The 25,228-nt window shown below is 38.6% G+C and overlaps 4 protein-coding genes and 1 long non-coding RNA gene across 6 annotated transcripts in view; 3 read left to right on the top strand and 2 right to left on the bottom strand.

Annotated features, from left to right (window-relative positions):
• The window catches only part of LOC120417248 (protein gooseberry-neuro), an 82,993-nt gene extending 74,186 nt beyond the window's left edge, over nt 1-8,807 (top strand). For both annotated transcript variants that reach the window (XM_039579206.2, XM_039579207.2), the window contains 2 exons: nt 7,078-7,575; nt 7,643-8,807. In XM_039579206.2, the coding sequence (XP_039435140.1) occupies nt 7,078-7,575; nt 7,643-8,040 (896 nt within the window). In that variant the 3' untranslated portion in view covers nt 8,041-8,807. The remainder of the gene's footprint in view (nt 1-7,077; nt 7,576-7,642) is intronic.
• LOC120417250 (uncharacterized) lies at nt 8,743-9,951 on the bottom strand. The gene is made up of 2 exons (XR_005605442.2): nt 8,968-9,951; nt 8,743-8,909 (listed from the first exon to the last, which is right to left on the bottom strand). It is a non-coding gene; the product is annotated as an uncharacterized LOC120417250 (long non-coding RNA).
• Nucleotides 9,952-11,424: 1,473 nt separating this feature from the next.
• Nucleotides 11,425-12,374, top strand: LOC120417255 (uncharacterized). Its single transcript, XM_039579211.2, has 2 exons — nt 11,425-11,823; nt 11,883-12,374. The coding sequence occupies exons 1-2, from the start codon at nt 11,463-11,465 to the stop codon at nt 12,341-12,343; spliced, it is 822 nt and encodes a 273-aa protein (XP_039435145.2). The 5' UTR covers nt 11,425-11,462; the 3' UTR covers nt 12,344-12,374.
• A 5,115-nt stretch (nt 12,375-17,489) lies between these two features.
• On the top strand, nt 17,490-18,263 carry LOC120417281 (uncharacterized). The gene has a single exon (XM_039579232.1). The coding sequence runs from the start codon at nt 17,490-17,492 to the stop codon at nt 18,261-18,263; it is 774 nt and encodes a 257-aa protein (XP_039435166.1).
• Nucleotides 18,264-18,303: 40 nt separating this feature from the next.
• LOC120417280 (uncharacterized) lies at nt 18,304-21,056 on the bottom strand. Its single transcript, XM_039579231.2, has 2 exons — nt 19,176-21,056; nt 18,304-19,116 (listed from the first exon to the last, which is right to left on the bottom strand). The coding sequence occupies exons 1-2, from the start codon at nt 19,218-19,220 to the stop codon at nt 18,304-18,306; spliced, it is 858 nt and encodes a 285-aa protein (XP_039435165.1). The 5' UTR covers nt 19,221-21,056.
• Between the last annotated feature and the right edge of the window lie 4,172 nt (nt 21,057-25,228).

Here is a 25,228-nt window from a genome sequence, read left to right as displayed (position 1 = left end):
TAGTCTTCTAGATTATAAATTTTTCCAAGTATTTTTTTAAAATCAGAAAATTTGAACTTTTACCAGCTGTATCTCAAAACAATGGTCCAATCTTCAATTTTTTCAGACAAATTTAGAGAATTTTTTTTGAACTTTTATTTTTTGATTTATATTTAACTTTTAGTGGTTATAACCACTAAAAGTAAGATATAAATTAAAAATTCAGTTTTTTGGTTTTTTTTAAATAATGTTACTTTTTTATTTGGAAAAGTTAAAAAAATCTATAAATTCTAACAAAATTATAACACTTTTTTTGAATGTTGTTTTTTATTGCAAATTTGATTTTACATTTAATGCTTAGGTCAAAAAAGAGTAAAAATTCTATTTTTTTTTTCAAAAACATATTAATCTTCTCATTGAAAAGTGCCGGCGACAAAATTGGGCGAAAAGTTCACCGCCCGGAGATCGCGAGTTGGCGCGAGCGAATGAACACCGCGAAAAAAGATTCGGGGGTACATTGGGGTTAAATGATCATTTCGTCATTCGGTTTAATTTAAAAATAATTATTTTTTCGTAAATATCGCTACTTTGATGCGATGTAATTCATTTTTACAGTAAATTAGGCATTGTTACATCAAATTTGACCTTTCAAACGCACTAGAATGGCCAAATTTTAAAACATCAATGTTTGCCAATTTGACCGTTTTACCCCCAATTCCCCTTGTAGAACAAAAGAAAAGTTCATCCGCGGTCTGTCAGCAGCGCGCTGTTTTGTTTGCTGGATCAACATTTGGAAATGTCGAACGTTGAAGGAAATCGCTCAAAAAATGGAAATTAACCGATTTCAAATGTTATGGCCGCAAATGAAAGGTAAGGGTGGCTAATTTTTTATTCCGATCTGTAAAACTAGTTCTGGCGAGGGTTCTGGGCACTGCGGCAATAGATTTTACCGGCGGGTTGCTTCCGTTTGCATTTGATTTGAGGAGAAGGTTTTTCAATCCACCAGGGGCTTATTCGGGGGCAACAGTTTCGGTAATCCGGAACTTCCGGTAAGTTTCATATTTGCAGTGTTTAGCATGAAAAACAAACTTAGACCAATCTTTCAAGTGTGCGCTCTTTTTGAGGAGGGGCGCAAACCGAAGAAGAGCGCAACTCGGGGGAGCGTTATTTCGGGGTTTGAGCGCAAATCGAAGGAGCGTTATTGCAGGGTTTTGGCGTAAAATGGGATTTTATTTTTAAATTTTATTTACAATTAAACGAAACATTTATATAAAGGGGTCATCCACAAAACACTGATAATGGACCATCCTCAAATCTGGGTATCCAAGAACTCCCGGATGTCATGGCCTAGATAGCTACCTGATCAACGGAGGTCTATATGGGTGAATTAACCATCGGTATACACTCAACCCCCGATGGTTGGTCACTTTTTCGTTTGACACTTTTTTAGTTTGTACCCCGTTGGTTGGACAAAGTCAAACTAAAAAGTGACGAACTGTCACTTTTTACACGGCGCTCACGCACACTATCAAAACACACGTTTGGTAGTGTGCGTGAACTCCGTGTAAAAGGGGTGTCAAACTAAAAAGTGACCCCGTTCGTCTGACAACAGTTGGTGTCAAACCATCGGGGTTTGAGCGTAGCTTCATTGAACAACGATGGACATACTGGGGTACGTTGGATTGTTATAAGTCTTCTAAGAACTCCTTGATGTTATGACCTGGATATCAACCAGATCAACGGAGGTCTATATGGGTGAATTAACCATCGGTATAGCTTCATTTTGCTTCAGTGAACCACGATGGATACCTTTCGCCTTGTTGGATTATTATGGGTCCTCCAGGAACTCCCGGGAGTTATGACCTGATGATCCAAGGCTGTACATCATAGGTACTCACGATCCTGCTTTGTATTAGTGTGAGTGCATGACTCCGTGCCACTAAAACCAAAACAATAACAAACGAACAATGGACCGTGCCAGGAAAAGCAAAACATAAACAATGTCAGTGGCAGTGGAGTGAGAGAGTCAGAGATAACGATTTTGACAACCGCACTACTACACACTCGCGAGTACCTTAGGTAGAAAGCCATGCTGATGATCTACCTAATCAACGGGGGTCTATATGGGTGTATTAACCATTGTAACTATAAGCTTTTTTAGACAAAAAAAAGTTTTTTGTTCAAACCTGGTCATAACTTAAAACTTTGCCAATGGTTGGTATTCAGAAAATCTTATCTCAAGATACAGATTTGCGAAAACATTCACAGCACTTGTGTATAGACAGACACCATTTTGTATGAAGAATATGAGGCAATAGTGCACAATAACTATTTTGGTCATAAAAGTCAAAGTAGTTATGTCACAGACATAACCGGAATGGCGTAGACTACGTAAAGTTTTGATATGTGAACACAGAGTTTTCCATTTCTTCATTTTGATGAATTAGCTAAACGCTTGAAATACATTAACGGAATAAGATCGTGAATGCGATCGGTAAATTCAATCGGACCGTGTACGTACCGGTTGTTGAAACGGAATTAAATACGATTCAAATTGACTTTTACTAGAAAGAGATGGCAAATCTAATGCGAACAAAACCGCAGCTACCATGTAAACATACTTTGAATGTGTTGATAAATCTTTGACTAGACAACATCGAATGGAGGAAGGAAGGAGAAGAACGAAAAACGTTTTTTTCGCGAACCGAATGAATGTTTGGTAGCATAATGAGGGGGAGGGAGAGGGGTTGGGGGCGAGAGCAGCCTCAGAAAGCTGTGCAATCCGTCGCCCCCGAAAACCATTTTTTTTCCTGAAATTTAATTGTAATTATTCATTGCGCTGCCTCGCCGTGGGTAAGACGAGGGACGGGGAGTGAGGCAACTCCGAAGAGTTGGGAAGTTTAACAACTAGAATTTGGAAGTTTCACAACCACGGCTTGACCCACGAGAGGCAACTTTTCGGCGAGAAGGCAGCAGGCGCGCGCCTCATCTTGTTGCTGCCTCGTCCCGGGTGGGACGATCCAAACGGTCCGGCCATCGAGAGGCAACTGGCTGACGGTGACGACGAGAAGGCGATGCGCACTTCTTTTGCAGTTCTGGTCCCTCTCTCTTCTGCTGCTGCTGCTCTGGGCTGAGCTTTCCTGCTGCTGCTGCTGCTGCTGCTGCCGGTCCGACGTCTGAGACGTGAATTATAGAATGGGCTGAGCGCGCGTTCTTATATATGATTTCGGTCCGCTACTTCCCCTCCTTTTTCGCGACCGACACTCGGTCGCGTTGCTCGGATGATTTTCCCCTCAAAATAGGTACTTGACATTCCCGTCCGTGAGTGGGAAGCGCTCATTTTGCTTGCAAAATCTCTACATTTTGAATTTTTTTTAAAACATTCAATTGTTTCAATAGTAAAACTATTTTGCCAACAATGAAAGTTTTATAGCAAACAAGCTCTTCCCGGCAAACTTCGTCTTGCCCTTTTTTCGTTTGTTGACGTTTTTTGATTTTTTGCTTATTCAGCCTCCTGTGATCAAAATTTGATTTTACGTAACTTTTCCCATACAAACGGCAGGTGTTCCGGAATCGGTCTCAGAGTGGCCAAAGTGTCAACTTATTAGCGTAAAAACCTTCCTTGGGCTTATACGAACCCAACGCAGCAAAGAGCGCTCCGATACGACCTTCCGTGTTCAACTGATGCGCGTTCGAACAAAACCGTCGAAATTTTTTATATATATAGATTGCTGAATAATTTTCGAATCGAATGGAACATAAATCGTGTCGATTCGATTAGAGGGAAGGAAGATATAAGCGTTTGACGGATGACGCAGTATTCCAGGGCCTTCGGCCCGGGTTTTTTGAAATGGCACCCCAGTACCTTCGACAAAGACGTAGTCTACGTCAAAAAAACATCAATGGACAAGGTTTCATACAAATCTGAAAATGCAATCAAAAGTCGATTTGCAATAACGAAAGGAATTAAATACTTTGTTGAATCCAAATTAACGCCTAATTTTTCTGTTTGTTTGTTGTTGTGCAGGTTTGGTTTCAAATATTTCGTTTGATATGTTTCTGTTTTAATTGGGCCCAAAGGTGAAGCTTACATTTGTGATATTATTGTTCACAACGCTTATTTTTCTGAGTACAATGACACTTTGTACGACCGAGAAGGATTTAAAATCGATTTTAAATCAATTTAAAAAAAAAATCACAGCTCGTTCTAAGCGGACCTTAGTTGATTCATCAAAAAAATGTTGTCCTGTCCTAATGATGAATGATCAAAAATGGGTTTTAATCTGTTTTTTACCGTTGAACATAACAATTGACAAAGGGCTTTAGGACCCTATTGTCTATATGGGTGAATTGATCATCGGTGTGGCTTCAGGTAGCTTCAGTGAACAACGATAGATACTCTGGGGTACGTTGTTATCGATCATCCAAGAATTCCAGGAAGTGATGACCTGATGATCTACCTGATCAACGCGAAACTATATGGGTATATCAACCATCGGTATCGCTTCAAGAAGCTTCAGTGGACCATGATGGACACTTTGCACCATGCTGGATTGTAATGGGTTTCCCAGGAACTCTCGGAAGTCAGGTAAATCATCAGGTCATAACTCCCGGGAGTTCCTGGAGGACCCATAATAATCCAACATGGCGAAGGGTATCCATCGTGGTTCACTAAAACTATCTGAAGCTATACCGATGGTTAATTCACCCATATAGACCTCCGTTGATCAGGTAGCTACCCAAGTAACATTTTTTTCCAGGAGTTCTACAAGAGCTCTTCAAGATAGCTACAGCATAGCAGTTTGGACCGCGGTAGGATAAAACTCTTTTCAAGTACTCTTCCAAACTCCTGAAGAAGTCCAAACTGCTATGCTGTAGCTATCTTGAAGAGCTCTTGTAGAACTCCTGGAAAAAAATGTTACTTGGGTATCTAGGCCATGACATCCGGGAGTTCTTGGATACCCAGATTTGAGGATGGTCCATTATCAGTGTTTTGTGGATGACCCCTTTATATAAATGTTTCGTTTAATTGTAAATAAAATTTAAAAATAAAATCCCATTTTACGCCAAAACCCTGCAATAACGCTCCTTCGATTTGCGCTCAAACCCCGAAATAACGCTCCCCCGAGTTGCGCTCTTCTTCGGTTTGCGCCCCTCCTCAAAAAGAGCGCACACTTGAAAGATTGGTCTAAGTTTGTTTTTCATGCTAAACACTGCAAATATGAAACTTACCGGAAGTTCCGGATTACCGAAACTGTTGCCCCCGAATAAGCCCCTGGTGGATTGAAAAACCTTCTCCTCAAATCAAATGCAAACGGAAGCAACCCGCCGGTAAAATCTATTGCCGCAGTGCCCAGAACCCTCGCCAGAACTAGTTTTACAGATCGGAATAAAAAATTAGCCACCCTTACCTTTCATTTGCGGCCATAACATTTGAAATCGGTTAATTTCCATTTTTTGAGCGATTTCCTTCAACGTTCGACATTTCCAAATGTTGATCCAGCAAACAAAACAGCGCGCTGCTGACAGACCGCGGATGAACTTTTCTTTTGTTCTACAAGGGGAATTGGGGGTAAAACGGTCAAATTGGCAAACATTGATGTTTTAAAATTTGGCCATTCTAGTGCGTTTGAAAGGTCAAATTTGATGTAACAATGCCTAATTTACTGTAAAAATGAATTACATCGCATCAAAGTAGCGATATTTACGAAAAAATAATTATTTTTAAATTAAACCGAATGACGAAATGATCATTTAACCCCAATGCACCCCCGAATCTTTTTTCGCGGTGTTCATTCGCTCGCGCCAACTCGCGATCTCCGGGCGGTGAACTTTTCGCCCAATTTTGTCGCCGGCACTTTTCAATGAGAAGATTAATATTTTTCTCAAAAAAAACATAACTTAGCGGCAACATTTCGGTCCAACCTTCTCTATGGCTTAAAAACTTGCCAATTTTTTGTTCACTTAAACAAATCAAAATTTCACAAATATAAAAATACAGATTTTTAGTAAATGATATTTGCAAAAGATGGTTGATTTTAAAACCTGAAATCAAAAATTTCTTTGCCTTATTTTATTTTTTTTTATCAATGCCTACAATTTTTCCGAAGATACCAAATCGATCAGAAAATTCCTCCGATCAGCAAATTCCTCCAAAACATACAGATTTTCCGGCCTTGAACTAATTTCGGATAATCGAATCACGAAAAAAAAACTTTATTCGTTGTCTTTATAAGAAAAAAGAAAGGTAATTTATAAGAAAATAAAAAAATCGTTTTTTTTTTTGTTCATGATTCGATTATCTGAACCTTCAAACCTTCGGATAATCGAAACTTCGGATAATCGAAACTTCGGATAACCTAGGCTTCGGATAAGTTTCCATCAATAGTCTTGCAATGATATTTTTTTGAACATTGAAAATTTACCAATTGGATGGAATTAGGACCAACTCCTTATCCTGCCAAGCATATGAGAACATTTCTTCGTCTCATGAATTCAAATAAGATTTTTTTGTGTTTCTCTGTGGAACTTGCATGCAACATTACATCCAAGTTTCCATTCTAGGTTATTTTCAAGGTAGGCACTTGCTTGCATACCTGCAGGCGATTAACGTTCATCGCGGTATAGTTCGTTGGCTCCTGCTTAGTTCAAACAATTTGATGTAAAATATTGACCATTGAAATTCATTTGCATTGCATTACGTAAATTTATCATGTGAAATAACACCAGCGTGCGTCAACTTTATGCGACAGTTTAAAAACTTTCGCTTTCACGACCACAACCGAACAATTATGCTGCTGCTGCTACTGACTTGGTTGTTCTTTTACTGAAACTTTTCCAATCGATTTCCACTCAATCAAGCGGAAAATTAAATTTAAGCCTTGCACTCGGCCTTGCATTCACTATACTTTGGGGACACTTTAAATTTTCGAAATGTGAGACTTGAGATTGGGAAGGGAAAAAAACAAGTCTGTCTAAACTAATTTCATGCTAAATCAAGTCACAATTAAAGCACGCATCTACAGCACAGATGGCGATTTTCCACGCGTGACGACGTTTTCTCATGATTTTTTTCCTCTCATTTTTGGTTTGATGTAGGTCGCGGTTCCGACTCGAGTGACATCGAATCCGAGCCGGGGATCCAGCTGAAGCGGAAACAGCGCCGCTCGCGGACCACCTTCTCCGGCGAGCAGCTCGAAGCGCTGGAGAAGGCCTTCCAGCGGACCCAGTATCCGGATGTGTACACCCGCGAGGAGCTGGCCTCCAACACAAACCTGACCGAGGCCCGCATCCAGGTGTGGTTCAGCAATCGGAGGGCTCGCCTGCGGAAGCACGCCGGTTCGCAGATGTCCGCTCCGCTGGGTTCGCTCCAGTCGATTCCGATGAGCCAGTATCATCCGGGAGTGTCGGCGGCGGCGGCCGCGGCCCAGGACTCGTACCAGATGGCAGCTGCGGCGGCAAACTATGACTACGGCGCGGGGTCGTTCTCGTCCGCCGGCTATCACCATCCGGGGCACTTTGGCCCGACCGGGCAAAACTTTGGACCGAACTCGGCGGCGGCAGCAGCCGCCATGGGATTCCACCAGAATAGTCAAGGTAAGAGATTCAAAGCAACTTTTTGATCTACTTCTAACATTGCTTACCCTCCTCAACCCTCTTCCAGATTACATCCCCGCCGAGTACGCCAAAATGATGAACGAAGAGTACAACCTGAAACCGGCCCACGAAAGCTCCTCCTCCTCGGTCAAGCTGAGCCCGACGGCGGCCCACGGAGGTGGCGGTGGCATCGGTTCCGGCCTGTCCGCCGACAGCTACGCGACCAAGCTGAGTTCGGCTGCGGTGGCTGCGGCCGCCGTTGCTGCTTCAGGCATTGCCGCCACTCCCCAGGAATCGTCCTGGAGTCAGTCCTATCCGCCCCATCCGGGCCAAGGAGGTGGCTACGGGGGTGGTCTCGGCAACAGTTGTCCCTCGACGGGCCCATCCGGAGGACCGGTCGAATATCACCAGATGCAGCAGGCTTACAGCAACAACAGCCTGGCTGCGGCCAAATATTGGTCTTGATAGGGTTGTCCGTTTGATATTCGTTTTTAAACATGTGAATTAGTTAATGAGAAAAATTTCCTATTTTTGCAATAGTTTTACATTTTTACACAGCATCCTAATTAGTATAAGTTTGAGAACAGCCCAAAATGTTTAGTTTAGGTTTAAGGTTAGCGACAAGGCTCTCATTGTTCGGCATGCAGCAAGGATAGATAACTAAATTCATCGTTAGGATTAGGATTAATTTGATATTTATTTTATATTTTGAGAACAAGCAATCTTAAAATTTTAGCACGATAAGAAAATAACACAGATAGATCTACACTAGCGCAAAGCACAATTAAGCTCGTTCACCAAATTATATGCAAGTGTTGTATAGTGATTTACAAAACCATCACGCAAAATCCAGATAACACAGATCTGTGTAAAATTTGACACAGATCGCCCAAAACCTGGAATACACAGAATCTGTGTAAAAGCCTTGTACACAGATCTGTGTTCAGCCGTTGTCTGTCAAATCTGTGTAATTTTTCAACCATCAATCTGTGTAAAATTTTACACAGATCTGGGTAATTTTTATCGTACCTGGTTTTTTTGCCGTTTTTATAATTAAAACACGATTTTCGATAGATTTTAAAAATAAAACATCATTTATTCTCGTTTATTGACCTAATAAATATACTAACAAAATATTTTTGGCCACATTTGATGCACTTTTGCCCGTTTTGTGACTGTCGATTACCGTAATTTTTGGGCTAGAGTTGGCTTCTCCCGATAGCGACGAAAACAACATAACAATGACGGCGAGGATGACGTCGTAAAGTGCCACCCAAGCTGGCTTCCGGAACCTGTGGCCACTTTTACTTTTACCAACAGGAATATTCCGGAAACTAAGAAAGAAAAATCAAGGTTAGGTTAGGTATTCAGAGTTTCTAGAAACATTCTTACCAGGTTCCACAAACAATCATTTCATTAGGTACTGGTTAAAGTTTGGAAGATGGCCAAAGTCTGAAATAGAAAACTAATTTTAAATAAAGAAATAACTCAATTAGAGAAATAAAACTTACCAGCTTCACGAAGAACTTTAATGGCGCCTGATAAAAAATGACAACTGTTTTTTACACAGATTTGAAAGAACGGCTTTTCAAAAATCTGTGTATTTTTTTACACAGATCTGTGTAGAAAAATTACTCAGATTATGAAAGCTAGAACTGAACAACAATCTGTGTAATTTTTTTACACAGATCTGTGTTATCTGGATTTTGCGTGATTGACACAAGCGGAAGTAAATAAATTGCCTTAATTGCACAAAACAAACATCGTGTTGCACTATCATTCACCATTCATCCGAAAATGCCACAGATATTAATAAATAAAAATAACTGAAATATTGGAAAAGATTAGTTTCCTACGTTCCATTATTTAGTAAAGTTTATTTGAACATCTTAACACATTTTTTTACGTTTTGGAGCGAAACGAACCATTGGAAAAGTTCTAACATATTGAATTTTTGAAATATGTTTTTAAGTTGAATTTTGACTCACATAAACATTTAAGCAGAAGCCCAAGCAAATCCATAGCGTAAAAATTGTCGATACAAGGGTAGAATAGTTATACTTCAGCACTTGTATCGAAAAGATATACTTTTCAATAATGTTATGATTAAAATAAACACATGTAGGGGAGAGTGGAAAGACTTGATTCCTTTTTTTTATCTCAGATATCCCTCTCAATTTATCCCAAAACAATGAAATTAAACATGAGTTGAAAGCCAATCAACTATGTTTGGCTGATAAGGGTATATTTGATCAGATGAGTTCTTTGAATCAGACCAAATCTTCCAAACTATTGACTTTCTGTAAGTTACAGCAATTTCACATAAAACCTGTACGTTTGAGTTCAGAATATAACAAGTTTAGTATATAAAACATTGAGAAAATAAAATATTCTTATTTCGACCAAAAATGACATTTTTTTATTCGCCGGAAATAAAACTTTTTGTGCTGCTGTACATTGGAATTTCACAAAAATTGAAAATATTTTTGATCGATCTCAGACACGCTAAATATGATTTTAAATGCAGGACAATGCATTTCTCTTTGTTTTCAGTTAAGTAGACTTCTATTTCCTTTAAAATTTTGAAGTTTTTTGAAAACATTTTTTTTGCCCCTCGATTTTTGAAACGATTTTGAAGGGGGGCGAGGGGAACAATACCCTAGTGACATTTTAGGTTTTAAGTAGGCCATAAAAACCTATTTAGGCCGTATGAGGGTTTTCAGAACCATGATAAAACCTGTAAGTTTAAAAATGTTACTAGAGTATTAAAGGGAAGGGGGTTGTTTGAATGTTGAAATATATTTGCAATGGCTTAAAATATTTTTTTCTTATTCGACACAATTATTATTTTCAATTTTATGCTATTTCCAACCCAACAACAAAAATTAATGAAAAAATAAATATCAATGGTTTTTTTCAAATGTACAATCAAATAATCGATTTTTTGAAACTAACATTTTGAGTTGAAGCATACATTTACAACAACTTTTTTATGTGTTTAAAACCAAAAATAATCCAACATTAAATTGCTATCCACAGCATTAAAACTGAGCCGCACAAATTAGTGTGTATTTTTACAAATGTTCACCAAGCTCCATTAAAATGTAAAATTTGATACTTTATTGGAAATTAAAAACATAAAAAATGTGATAAAATATTTTGTAAAACTATCAAATTATAATGATAACAATTTTTTGGTAAATTAGTTGGGTCGTAAAAAATCAGCCTCTACCAAAACCATCACACCTAAAAAAGTAGCTTGTTTCGCTTCTAGCTATAGTTTATAGAAGAGTCAAAAATAATTTAAACGCGTCCAAATATGGCAAAAATTTGCAAAAATTCTAATGAAAAGGAACAACAAGCAGTGGCCCCCGTTATTTGCATAAGTATTTTTGACAATGCTAGGATTTTTTGAATTGTATGATTATTTATATGAATTGTTTAAATATTGGTTTTTTTTTAATTTTTATTTTTTTCTGGATTCGCAAAGTTTAAGAAAAAGATATAAATTTTCCCGGTTGATGTGTTCCCATTAATCAGAGATGCTTTATGAATGACTTCTTTTTATTGAATGACTTCAAAAATTTCGCCACCAAAGACTCCCCATCTTCTCCCATTTCGTCACCTGTTTACAACAACACTGTGATATCTCAAACCCAAGGGCGTACACTTCAGCAATCAGTTCCTTTCACTGTTATCTCTCCCAACAACACTGTTCTAACATCGATTTCTACTCCACTTGGCAGCATATCGTTGAACGACCTTTGCAATTTTGGCACACATTTGGTCACCCACAAGTTGAATCACACCTGCATCACTTCCTAAAAGTATAAATGAGGGCTGTTGAGGGACTACAAGAAACAGTTCTCTGTCGGTGTTTTATCAAGATGCGACAACTTGTGGCGGGGATTTTCGGGGTTCTTTGCGTGGCAATCGCGGCCACTTCCGGACAAGTGCTTGGCAGTGACGATCCCAGCCCGGGTGAAGTGGAACCTGGAGATTCGACGCCGGAGAACCCGTTCGATGATAATGCTTGTGAAAAGAGTGAAAACGTTCCGGTTTGCACGGATTGCACGAAGATCACCGTTTGCCTGAACAAGAAGGCACTTCCGGCGAAGAGTTGCCCGGCGGAAGCTCCGTACTGTATTAGTTCGCTGGACTCGGGGGCATACTGTTCCGGACAGCCGGATCCTGAACGACAGCAGTGCCAGGACAAGTTTCAGTGCACTTCGGAGGGATACTTCCCGGGTGAGTTGATATGATGGTGTGTTTCTGGGACGATCATGAATCCTTACAAACTTCAACAGATCCCAACGATTGCCACTACTACTACCTGTGCGACTCCTCGTTGAAGCCCTCCAAGTACGACTGCATGCCGGGGTACGTGTTTGACCTCAAAACCAACGGCTGCAAGCGCCAGGTGTTTGCAAACGACTGCCAAAAGCTGGACTGCTCCAAGTCCAACGGAGTTTGGTCGTACTACGGAAACACTAAGCAATACTATGGATACTGCTACAAACCGGAGGAGGAATCTACGGCGACCGAGGTGGTTCTGTTCAAGTGTTCCGACGGGGCCGAATTCGACGGGTACAAGTGTGAGTTCAAGTGCCGCCAGGAGGGCAAGTTTGCCGATTCGACCAACCGGAATCGGTACTACGAGTGCTTCTTCAGCGGGGCCGCGCTCAAGTCCCGCGTCAAGTCGTGCGCCAAGGGGATGGTGTTTGACGATCGAACAAAGTTCTGCGTGACACCGTTGGCGCTGATGTAATGTGAGCATGCAATAAAGATATTGTTCGTAAGTGAGTTTTTTTATCTAACCTGGAAGACAAACTGATTTGTCTGTATAAAGTAACAAATTACCTACCTCTATAGAGCACACAATCTTTGATAATAATAATCATTAATTCAAACATTACATTTCCCAAGAACATAAGCATGGAAGTAAACAATTGGAGATCAAAGGTCAATTTGTGTTTAAAAAATTATTTTTAAGCTAACACAACATATTTTTATTGAAACGCTTTCATTTAAAAATATAAGTATAATAAGGAACTTTCCACTAAACGTTTTTGTACTTCTCAAGTGTTGCACTGAAAGTTATTTTCGTAAATGCTCCAGTTGAAGCCTGATTGCTTTTTTCAAACGATCAACAAACTAAAGAGTTTAAAAGTAGATAGCACACAATTCGATATCCCCCGGCATCACAGCATTCTACGGGCAATACATCGTGTGGTAGGACAGATCCGCTCCGCACAGATAGTACGTGGTAGGTTCGGCCGAGTTCTGGTAAACTCCCTCATCAAGGCAGATGCTTGCAGCGAACTTCATTTTCAGGCAGATGGGGGCTGGTAATCGGGAAAGAACTAACTGGGTTGGTTGAACTGGACGGGCCTTTTTATGCGAAATTGAGTTAAGGCAGGTGTGCAAAAATTCCACCTCTGTTGACAAATATTGTTACCTTGAGCTGTTTAAATTTCGTCTGGGAGAATCGGAATGCCCTTGGCAGGAGGTGTTGAGCGAGGTTGTTGCTAGGGACTTGGAAATTTACAAATTAGGTTACTGACCTTGCAGTGGCAAACAAATATTAACCATGTGATAAACTCAGTGAAAAAAAAATCTATCTTCTATGTACAAGCAGGGCTGTGGAGTCGGAGTCGGAGTCGGAGCCGGAGTCGGTGGAGTCGGGTCTTTTTGGGGACCCGGAGTCGGAGTCGGAGTCGGAGTCGTCAAAACTCGAACAGCTGGAGTCGGAGTCGGAGTCGGAGTCGGCTAAATTTTATGAGCTGGAGTCGGAGTCGGAGTCGGAGCCGACAATTTTAGATAACCCGGAGTCGGAGTCGGAGTCGGAGTTATCTAAAATTCAACAATAAATATTATTTTTATTATTGTTCATAATTTGTTACAATGCAGGAGAGCATTGAATATTTTTAATTGTCGCATGCTCTGCGACATTTTTTGAAAGAGATTTATCAGATGCCATTTTGTTTTTGAAGCATTTTTATTGTGATTGGAATGCTTTAATTGTTTTATTTCACTATGATCACTTAATGATAACCTTTTAATCTTCTCTAACCCAAGTATGTAGTATCATAACTTAAAAAGTAATAGACAATATTGGTTCTGTATTCAGAAATATTCAATTGATTCTTGACTTCATCCTTTTGCCTACATTTATGTACCTTTTCAATTCAAATTACACCAAATTTAATCCAGTTCATTCTGAAAAAAGTACTTTACCCCGATAGTGAATGTCTAGGTTTTAAGTAAATCATTTTTCAGGAAAAAAGTTACGAGGTACTTAAAAAGATTAAAAATAATAATAACTGTTTTTGGAAATCTGAATAAATAACTCACTGAGAGTATAACTCTTCCATCAAATAATCAACGATTATAACAATCTACTACTTGGACCTCAACATGTGCATTTTGTTTATAACTACGTACATAAAAATCAAAGTGTCAAGTTTAAAATATTTGAAACTGACAAAAAATGTCAAAAAAATTGCAACTAATTTTTGAAATAATCATTGAATATGTTAAAGATATCGATAATTTTAATGTTTACTATTTCTCTACTGAAATCTGAAAGTGTTGATCCTTAGGAAAACTATTTTGATATCATTGCAAATTGTCGTTGAACGAATCTGAAAATGTTTAGTGAATATGATAGGACTTTAGTTTATTTTCCAAATATTATTCAACAAGTAAGATTTTTTTCAAAATGTATATGTCCCTCGCAAATATGACGTAAGGTGATTATCATTGCAAATCAATGTACCTTAAAAAATCTTCTTGAAAGTTAGCTTCAGGGGTCCTTTTGAAATATCTGTGACCTAGGTAGAAAATATTTTACCGGAGGCGCTCGATCATTCATAAAGCTTCGGTGAAGATTCAAGAAGTCTCGCGCGCCTCCTTTAAAATATTTCGAAAATTTTTAAATTAAAATAAATAAAAAATCCCTGGGTAAAACCCCTTCAGCGTCCTTTCCACGAAGAAATTCTTCAGGTACATTAATTTTCAATAATAATCTCTTTCAGCCATGGCGTGATGTAGGTCTACGTCTTAAATAAAAATTAATGGGGCTTTAAAAAAATGATTCGTTTAAAATTAAATTTGAAAATCCAAAGTGACTAAGAGAGTCACTGTGTTTCTTATAAATGTCAGCCTAAAAGTGATCAAATTAAATTTATATGTTAATCGATCATCAAGGCTAGGTTTCTTTTAATGATTAATTTAAAAAAAAAATAACAATTGAATATTTAAATTTATTAGTTTCTAATAAATTACATGTAAATTTGAGGTTATGTGAATAAATCCTTATTTACCTACAAAATTGTTCTTCTAAAAATGCCTTCAAAACTGGATTTTTTTTATTTCTGTTTTAATAACGTATAACATTGGTAACCTAGAAACTTTTTTTTCCGCTTTGTGATTCGAACTTATTTTCCATGAGAAAAACTTGACACTTAGAGAGTAATAAATTATTTTTTAAAATAATGGTTCACTAATTTTTGAAAAAAAAAAATGTGGAGTCGGAGTCGGAGTCGGAGCCAACAATTTGTTGAAAGCTGGAGTCGGAGTCGGAGTCGGAGTCGGCTAGAGTTGGTAGGCCGGATTTGGAGTCGGAGTCGGAGTCGGTTGGAGCTGAAAGCCGGAGCCGGAGTCGGAGTCGGAGTCGGCTGAACTCAGAAAGCCGGAGTCGGAGTCGGAGTCGGAGTCGCTTGAAGTATGACCCGACTCCGCAGCCCTGTGTACAAGTAACAAAGGTACCGACAATTGGGACAAAACAGCACAAAAGTCTGAATAGGGACAATAGTTTAAATCACCAAAAAAAATCAAAATAGGGAACACATTATGTAGTACAACTATTAAGTTGACAAAAAGTTTGATAGGAACTTTAGTGCCCAAAATATCCTCCTTTTGTAAAATTTGAATAGAATTGAATAGAATTGATAGAATTGACAAATGAATTTTATCCTAGAAACTGCAAATGTGGAGTTTTTTTTTAAAAGGTCCAATAAACCAAATTTCCAGTTTTTGCTTTTTGGGTGTTTTTGAAACAGCCTTGAGTCAGGAGCATTAAAAAACACCCAAAACTAAAAATTTGGTTTATAAAAAAAAACTCCAAAAAAGTTTTTTTAGTTGTCGGAATTGATATAGATAAAAAAAACTTTAACTGGTTTGTCAGTGTAATTTTTATTGAATGTTTTTGATAGTACTATTTCGTACATTTAATTTACAAAAAACGTAATTTCCTTGTTATTTACATACCGCCCCATCTAAAAATGCTCAGACTGCTTTAACTGAAAAGCTTACATCGACTTATTCCAGATTTTAACATTTTTTTTTAAACTCAAATCGCCATTTAGAATTTTCATCGAAAATGTAGTCATTATAGCTCTAATATTTATTTTTTTTTCAACAAGCTCAAGCACGTTATGAATTGTAGTGAGTCAAGTCTTATGACTCACTAAAGTCTTATGATGAAAGCAAAGTATTATGATGATATTATGAGTATTTTGAATGATATGATTTCCAAAAGAAATAAAAAACGCAATTTTCACCAAAAGAATATTTTAAATCGTGCAATATGTTTGTACGTTTCTAATCAAACAAGCGTTTATGACAAACGCGATCATAGCAAGCTTGCCATGCGCCAGTGGCAACGCACACCGCGGTTTTGGTTTTCTAGTTTCTAGTTCATCGTACCAGCGCACCAAGACAAGCAAAACCGAGGTACAAGTGAACCGCGTGTGCCGCACGGTGCAGGAGAGCTAGCTATTCAGCTTCTAAGAAAGTGACAGAGTCAGAGATAGCTATTTTTAACAACCGCACCACTACACACTCAATCGCGAGAACCTTAGGTAGAAAGCCATTGGCGTCGCCAGCATTGAAAACTTTGAAAACGATATAAACGATGAAAAGCTTGGAAAGCTCCTATTGGCATCCAATGAACCCTGTTAAATAAACTTACGAAATCACGAAAAAATGAAGTCTACATTTAGGCGATTTTAGGAGCGCACGGGAAACAAATTGATTGTAGCCGGATAAATGTCCTATGTCACAAAGCTTTTTGCATAAACATTGGACAGTTATGCAAAAACGGACAGGGCAAAAGAAACCGAAAAGCTACGATATCTTACATATTGAAGGAAACATCGGTAGACAAGCTACTACAAAATGAGTATAAGTCGAGCCACAAAATATATGCGCCAGCATTCTCGCGCCAGTATTCGAAGCTCAACTTGACAACTTGTCGACTTGGCGACGAAGCGTCGAAAATCGATGCAGTGTGATTTTTTGACGATTTTTCCGATTAAAATTCATGCTGAATCGACATATTTACGAAGATGGAAATGACGTCCTGCCTTAAAGTAAAACCTATACCTTTCATTAGCAAGAAAGATAAAAAAGGCACCTATTATATGGGGCCAAATCATAGATTTTTTCTCCCGAATTTTTACTCTTCCAAAAATGTTCACGTAGTTTACGAAAGACCTATTGAGTTAACCTTGTTATCAAATTAAAATATGATGATAATTTATCACGAAAAAAAATCTCCATAGCAGTGTGATAAAGTTTTTGAGATGTCCAAAGTGTCAAAGCATTCACAAAAATCTCCTCCGAAAGAAGATACAGAAAGATATCTAGATGACTAAATTACAGTCAAAACAAGACCATGTGCACATGATAGGCACTCAAGATAAGATTAGCTGTTTTTAAGTCTTTTTAACGTCTTCTACAAATTTTGGAGGAACTGCTGACTAGTCACGACTCAACCACTATCCGAATCAGAAACTATGGTTAATCGTGTGTTACTCCTACTCCTTCTGACCTTTTCGGTCCCCCAAACCCTTCAAGAATCGACCAACGAACTGGCTGACCCCCTTTGTGACGGCGGCGCTGAGTGGAGCATGATCTGCAACGGCTGCAACTCGATGACGTTGTGCATGCCAACTGGCTCGCTGGATATGTTCTGCACCGAGGGCACCCCTTATTGCGTCGACGGAGACGACGGATTTGCCACGTGCAACGAAACGCCTACGGCCGGATGTGAACCCACGACCGAAGGTACAACGGAAGCTGTGACAACAGAGTTGACTACAGTGGAGTTGTCGACGGAAACTTTGACAGTGGTTGAAACTACAACTCAATTGGAGATTACCGAATCAACGGAACCTCCTACCACAATCAAACCCGTTCCCGCCATGAAGTGTACCGGTCCCGGACTCTTCCCGGATCCACGCGACTGCAACGCCTATCACTACTGCTTCGCGAAGGGCGATCAATCGCACACTGTGCGATGTTCTGAAGGGTCCGTCTTTGACTATTCTTCCCAGCAGTGCAAAGAGCTCAGCTCACCATCCGACTGTCTTACGATCCGGTGTGAACCGCTGAAGGTATTCCAGGAGTACGACACTACGGGGCAGTACTATGGAGTTTGCTCACTGGGCTCGATCGCCGTGTACCGATGCCCGGCGGCGGCGGTCAACAACGATGATGCTGGATCGTGCCCGTTCACGTGCTCCAAGGAGGGATTCTTCACGAATCCACTGGAACCGAACACATACTTCCACTGCTGGCGCATGTACGGAGCAAGGTCGCTGTCGATTCGGATGCTGTACTGTCCCACCTGGTGGGAGTTTGATGAGAAGGCGCAGAGATGTGTCTTCAAGAGGGTTTTGTGAGATTTTGTAAGGTTTTTTGGGTTTTTTATTCAATAAAGAGCTATAATCCTTGAATTGTAACAGTGGTGTTAGCTTCCGTTACTCCGGATTCACAGCGTAACGTCTTACCATTGAACCAGCTTCCGTTACTACACTTGATCAGTCGACTTGCAAGTCGGCGGTTCTTGCCTACCCGGTAACATTCGTAGTACAGAGTAGGATTACTACTATTAGGGAACTTTCCCTCACTGGGACACTGGAATTCACAGTTGACTCCATTGAACAGCGCTCCTATGGGACACTTGAACATCAAGATCGTCGGATTGTTCCGATCTGCGGTATAGTCACAGTACGCGTAGAACTGCTTGCTATCTCCGTACGGAATCAACACACTCTTTCTACTACACACCACCGTCGAACAGCTGCCATTAACCCTCTGAACACAGTGCGCTGTATCCAGGTTGAACACGTACCCCTGCGGACAAGTGTACACATCGGACGTCCCAGAGTCCGTCATACAGTGATGATACCGATCGCACCTCCACGGGTCCGGAAACACCCCAACCGAAGTACAGCGAAGTCCAACCTGCGATAAGGCACAATCATTGAAACTCGTATCCGGAACCGCCAAACAGCCATCTCCTCCCTCCAACGAGTTACAGTACGGATGCGTTCCCGGACACTGCCGCGGGGTTCGACTGCCCACGCAAACCGTAATGTGGGTGCAGTTGTTGCAGACGGTCAGCTTGTTCGTACCATCGCAGGTCTCCCGTTCAATGCCCGGATCCGCTAGGGCAGTCGACGGCCTACTCCAACCTCCAATCACCTCGCGAACTCCATTCAGGTAGACGCTCCTTTGAGCTGCTGCCAAAACCTGTTCAAAGAAAAGTGTCAACTCATGTCGAAAACACACGATCAAATTGCTGATCCTACCAGCGAAAAAACAATCACGATCACCAACTTGTCACCGGTAGTCATGGTGGTCGAGTTTGGACTGTGAGAATCTGTGGCTTCGCGCTACCGACTTTATATAAATAAGTTTATTAGAATTCCCAATATTTAGCGAACGGTAAAATCTTGCGAAAAAGTGCCGTTGAGAGGAGTTCATTTCGCGCTACAATGGTCAGTGCTCAGCTATGACAATATACTGAGATAATTCACACCTTTTTGTCAGCGAAAAAAATATATGAAAAGTTTGGGGTTGTTTATTTATTCTACATGATGATGATTGGGTCGATTGGAAGTCAATTGGACTTCACTACAATAAATTAATTTACTGCAAAAAAATTAACTTATCACACATCTTTTATTTCACTATAAAATGTTCCACAAATTCAAATTACAAGCTCGTGGCGTAACACACATTTTTTTGTCACCATCAAAATGGTTACCGTTTGGATAATCGAAAATTAAGGTTCTTAGAAGGCACTTAGAAAATGTATTTTTACCGATTCGAATTCTTTGTGAGGCTGTATCTCAGAAACTATTTGCCCAATTTTTAATGTTCCACAGTGAATGAATGATTTTTTTTAATTCAATCGAGAAATTAAAAGTGAGAGTGTGTGCAACATGGAGTTCAACTTTCTGTGAAGTTGCTGTGAAGAGTACCATAGCACTTTGAAAAGTTTAACTCCATGTTGCACGCACACACTCTCACTTTTAATTCCTCGATAGATTTTTAAATCAACCCAAACAAATACTCTAAACGCAGGAGAATACATTTTGAATAGATTTCAGCTGATTGCACTTAAATTTTCATTGAGACAAAATCTTTAAATAAAATTTGTACCAGCCTTAACTTTTTTTTTACAAATACTAAATTTTCAAAAATATGCATTTTTTGACTTTCGAGAATTTTTGATATGTTTTAGGGGACAAAAACCCGCAGCTTTTACGCCATTGAGAAATATGGTCAAAAATTCTGCGGCTGAGGGATTTGACTCAAATCTGTTGCATTCGATCTGGTTTAGAGTCCAATATATCGAATTTTATACAAATTGAAGTTTCGATAAGTAGTTCAAAAGTTATTGATTTGATTTGATTTGATTTGATGGGATAACCAACAGGGCCACAAGGATGACCTATGTAGCGGTTGCCTAGAATTACAGTGGCTCAGACTTAAAAGAAGCATCTTCAAATTACTGCCGTATGAAGGGCCAAAAGGGGATGGTTGGACGCGAACAAGCAAAATCACTCACGGTGTCCTCAGGGGAAGAGAATCTCCTTCCGACAGTAATCTCCAATAACTCCGAAAAAAGTCTGACAAAGCTGAAAAACAGGGCTCGCACCCTGTTGGGGGCCTAAAAGGGCGCGGCAGACAGCTGGAAACTGACAGAAGTCAATAAGTGCAGTAATTAGACAATCCTTAAGAATTGTTCAATTAATACACTATTTTCCCCTTGCGACGTAGTTCTGGTCTTCCACTATCTACATCCAGTCTCCGCCACTACAGCATACTGTCCACTGCCCTGATGCTCCCTCCCCAATCCCCGGCTTTGATTCTAACTACTGATGAAAAGGAAAATCATAGATGAGAAAAGGTCAATGCGGATGGAGAGCAAATCGAGCTCAGTATCCCCTCACAAAGACTGGTAGTAAGTGTGAAAAAGACAGTGGAAAATATAAAGAAAGTCAGAAAAATTAAAAGATAGTATGTCAATGCGGATAGATCGATGATCCCCTCACAATGACAAAAAAGGGACAGATGATAGGGAGAGCAAAAGAAGAACAGAAAATCAGGAATAAGAAATAGTCAATGCAGATGAATAGCAAACTAAACTCAATATACTTCAAATACTTTAAATACTTTAAATACTTTAAATACTTTAAATACTTTAAATACTTTAAATACTTTAAATACTTTAAATACTTTAAATACTTTAAATACTTTAAATACTTTAAATACTTTAAATACTTTAAATACTTTAAATACTTTAAATACTTTAAATACTTTAAATACTTTAAATACTTTAAATACTTTAAATACTTTAAATACTTTAAATACTTTAAATACTTTAAATACTTTAAATACTTTAAATACTTTAAATACTTTAAATACTTTAAAAACTTTAAATACTTTAAATACTTTAAATACTTTAAATACTTTAAATACTTTAAATACTTTAAATACTTTAAATACTTTAAATACTTTAAATACTTTAAATACTTTAAATACTTTAAATACTTTAAATACTTTAAATACTTTAAATACTTTAAATACTTTAAATACATTAAATACTTTAAATACTTTAAATACTTTAAATACTTTAAATACTTTAAATACTTTAAATACTTTAAATACTTTAAATACTTTAAATACTTTAAATACTTTAAATACTTTAAATACTTTAAATACTTTAAATACTTTAAATACTTTAAATACTTTAAATACTTAAATACATTAAATACTTTAAATACTTTAAATACTTTAAATACTTTAAATACTATAAATACTTTAAATACTTTAAAAACTTTAAATACTTTAAATAGATTCAAACATGTTTCTATTTCACAACATAAAATCCGCAATGTTACTCCTAAACTCAAAAATAAAATCTAAATTAAAATCAAAGGAATAACCAAATCTATTCAACTGGTCAATCAATGCCTAATACATACAATTTCCATCCATATTCATTTTCTTTATACGCAAATTGATCCAAATCAACAACTGAATCACTAATAAAATTATTTGAATCACACAAATCAGTTACAGGAAGAACCGAAACATCAGATACCAAATCAAAACGTTTCTTTGAATCAGGTAGAATGCTTAAAACACTATGAAAATGATAACTATCTCTATCAATCAGAACAAATAATCTCCAGTAATCACCAATGTCAAATTCACTCAACCTGTATACTTTAGGTGGAGCATCTTTGGGACCATCCATAAACCACGTGGACACTTTTTTGGGAATCTGATACCCCCCCCCCCCTTCGTGGACAATTGTCCCTACAAAAAAATCTTTTTTTGTATGGATCGTGGACAATCGCCATACCCCCCCCCCCCCCTAAAGTGTCCACGTGGTTTATGGATGGTCCCTTTAGAATAAACTACAATAAATTTCTTAAACATTGCAGCAATTATCCACAACATATCCATACTCAACAAAATATCACAATTCAAAATTTCACAAACCAAGTCTTTGAGAGTTGAAAAAATAATACTGAACTTAAAAAGTACATCATATACAGAACCATTAAACGATATAAATGATGCTACATCCTTTCTAAACTGAGAAATATCATTCGAAGAAAACTTCAAATTATTTTTCCTTCCATGAATTTGATCCAGCAAAGCTTTAAATTATCATTCCCAAACTCAATGAACTTTACCTTCACCTTATTCTCCAAGCCAAAAACATTAGTCCAAAAACACTTACATTTACCACGAATTTTATTGTCAAAAAGGCAAACATTTGAAGAACATTCTTGAAACTCAAAAGTAACGTCCTCTTTCGTTGAATCATTAGTTAAACCACAAAATTTAATGTCCAAAATACTTCAAAAATCAGGCTGCAAGCTTTATGCTGTGTGAAAAGTAATATATCAAATTGTTTGCAAAAATCTAGATTGTAACAATTTTCCCGTTTAATATCAGATACGTTCTCATTACCAAAAAAAACCATCGATAATAAATTTCCAAACCCATCAATAGATAAATTTGCAAGACGAAAAGCTTCACTGTTACGACTAATTTGGTCAATCAACGAACTGTATAATGAGTTTATATAAAATAATTTGACAACTACCTCCAAGTTATTAAAAATTTTCGTAACAATTTCCATTTTAAATAAATTTGTATCAACCCAAAACTTTAAAACCTTGTATCAAAAATATAGCCCAATAATCGGAACGCACTCACCAAAATTTTGCTTCAACCTCTTCAAAACCGGAACGCTTGAGTTAATAACAATCCCAACAGGCACTTGCAATAACAGTCCAAAATTAGACAAAAAAAAATAAGTTGCTAAGCAACCCCCAAACAACATAAAACTTTCACAAAAAGAAAAAATAAAAACCAAGTAAAACCAAAACACATAAAAAATAACCTTCCCAGCACTAGAACAATTTGGCAAATCCACAAAATAGCCAAAATTATCTTGAAACACTTCCTTACAAACGTTTTTCCTTTCACTCCAGATTGCTACAGATTCTTCCTTCTTCTCAAAATTCGCCCCCCCCCCCCCCCCCCCAATCTTCTTTCTTGCTTTTCTCCCGATCTTGCTTTCAACCGGACAGACTTCGGCCGGGAGAGGCTGTCACCACCGGGACTTCTATTCTCCAGCCGCCTCCAAAAGCTCCTTCCACCTTTAACCTCCGGAGCCTGGCTGGAGCCGGAGCCCTTCAACCCCTTTTTTTCTTCGGCAAAGTAAATTTCTTCCTCTTATTCACTTAAAAACTAGAAGCTCCAACTTGACCACACAAAAAGCAAAAAAAAAAAACAAACCGGAATCCAACCAGAATCCGGAAACCGGTACCGTTAAAACTCTTCAAATATTAAAATTCGCGATATGACGGAAGACGATAAAAATCACCCGGAGCAAATTTTCAAACACCCGTACACCAGCAAAGCCAACTTCGATCTCCTCGATAAGTAGTTCAAAAGTTATGTATAAAAATGTGTTTTCTAATATATCACATTGTTGGATAGGTAAGGTATACAAACTACCATTTCAAAGAGTCCAAACATTAAAGAACTGGCAACCCTGTCTCAAGTTATGACCACTTAAGAGATATTTATGTACTTTTTGGAAGCCGGATCTCACTTAAATGCATGTAAACTATGTACAGATCTATCATCCGACCCATCGTTGGTTCGGTTATCGAATGACTCTTCCAACGAGTCTAAAATATTGAAGATCTGACAACCCTGTCTCAAGTTACGACAACTTAAGTGATATTTATATACTTTTTTACGGCCGGATCTCACATAAATGTATGTAAACTATATCCGGATCCATCATCCAACCCATCGTTGAATAGGTAATCAAGACTGTTTCAACGAGTCCATAACATTGATGATCTAGCAATCCTTTTTCAAGTTCTGACCACTTAATTGATATTTATGTACTTTTTTAAAGCTGGATCTCCCTTATTTGTTTGTAAACATTTTCCGGATCCATCAACCGACTTTTTGTTTGAATGCCAATCGAAAGGCCTTCTTGGAGCGGCCGTGGCTGACTGGTTACGGTGTTCGCTTTGTAAGCGAATGGTTCTGGGTTCGATTCCCATCTGCTCCCAACGAGAAAGTTAAGAACACTTAAATTTGAAATGATGAATATGAACGAAAAATCAAAGTCGCTCGAGGCGGGGTTCGATCCCCCGTCCTTTGGATTGGTAAGCAAAAATGCTAACCACTAGGCCATGACGACTTGGTGAGCGTGGGCTGAAATTAGGAATACTGTTACAGAGAGCGAGTTGTGGCGCTATAACCACGGCAGATAGTGTCCAGGGCATTCGTGGAAATACAATGTCCCATCCCAGAGGGTCCCGGAGTACCAAACCTTCTTAGCATGGTGCTCCCAACGAATACAACCAAAATCTCGGAGCGTATGGTGGTGTGTCCCCACGCTTCTTCCTCCCCTGTCGATTCAGAATTGTGTTGTTGTTCGAACACTCAGTGCTCAAACTCAACCCAATTACGAGTCATCTCTGCGATACGGCTTTACGCATTAGGCCTGGCCGGTTTAACGCTTGTGATGTTTCAATGCATTCTAATGCAATGGCGCACTGCAAATGTTAATAAATGACAAGAAGAGTGCTAGGCGTCATCTAACCTAAGGCACTCTCCAGGATCCCTTCGAAAGATTGGCTGCGCTAGGGTCTGATTAGATTAGATTAGATTAGATTAGAATGCCAATCGAAAGGCCTTCCAAACGAGTCCAAACCTGGTAACCCAGTTTAAGTTATGATAGTTATGATTTTTCAAAAAAAATGATAATTCAGATGAAAAATATTTCTAGACTAATTCTTAGGAAGCA

The sequence above is a fragment of the Culex pipiens genome, chromosome 2 (assembly GCF_016801865.2).
Source record: "Culex pipiens pallens isolate TS chromosome 2, TS_CPP_V2, whole genome shotgun sequence".
NCBI classification, from domain to species: Eukaryota; Metazoa; Arthropoda; class Insecta; order Diptera; family Culicidae; genus Culex; species Culex pipiens.
Note: the sequence above shows the minus strand (reverse complement) of the source record. Positions and strands in the feature narration are given on the sequence as shown.

Coding starts and splice junctions, on each gene's coding strand:
- LOC120417255 (XM_039579211.2), top strand. CDS start 11,463: ATGCGACAACTTGTGGCGGGGATTTTCGGGGTTCTTTGCGTGGCAATC. Junction 11,824..11,882: donor TTCGGAGGGATACTTCCCGG/GTGAGTTGATAT, acceptor AAACTTCAACAG/ATCCCAACGATTGCCACTAC.
- LOC120417281 (XM_039579232.1), top strand. CDS start 17,490: ATGATCTGCAACGGCTGCAACTCGATGACGTTGTGCATGCCAACTGGC.
- LOC120417280 (XM_039579231.2), bottom strand. CDS start 19,220: ATGACTACCGGTGACAAGTTGGTGATCGTGATTGTTTTTTCGCTG. Junction 19,117..19,175: donor TCGTGATTGTTTTTTCGCTG/GTAGGATCAGCA, acceptor TTCTTTGAACAG/GTTTTGGCAGCAGCTCAAAG.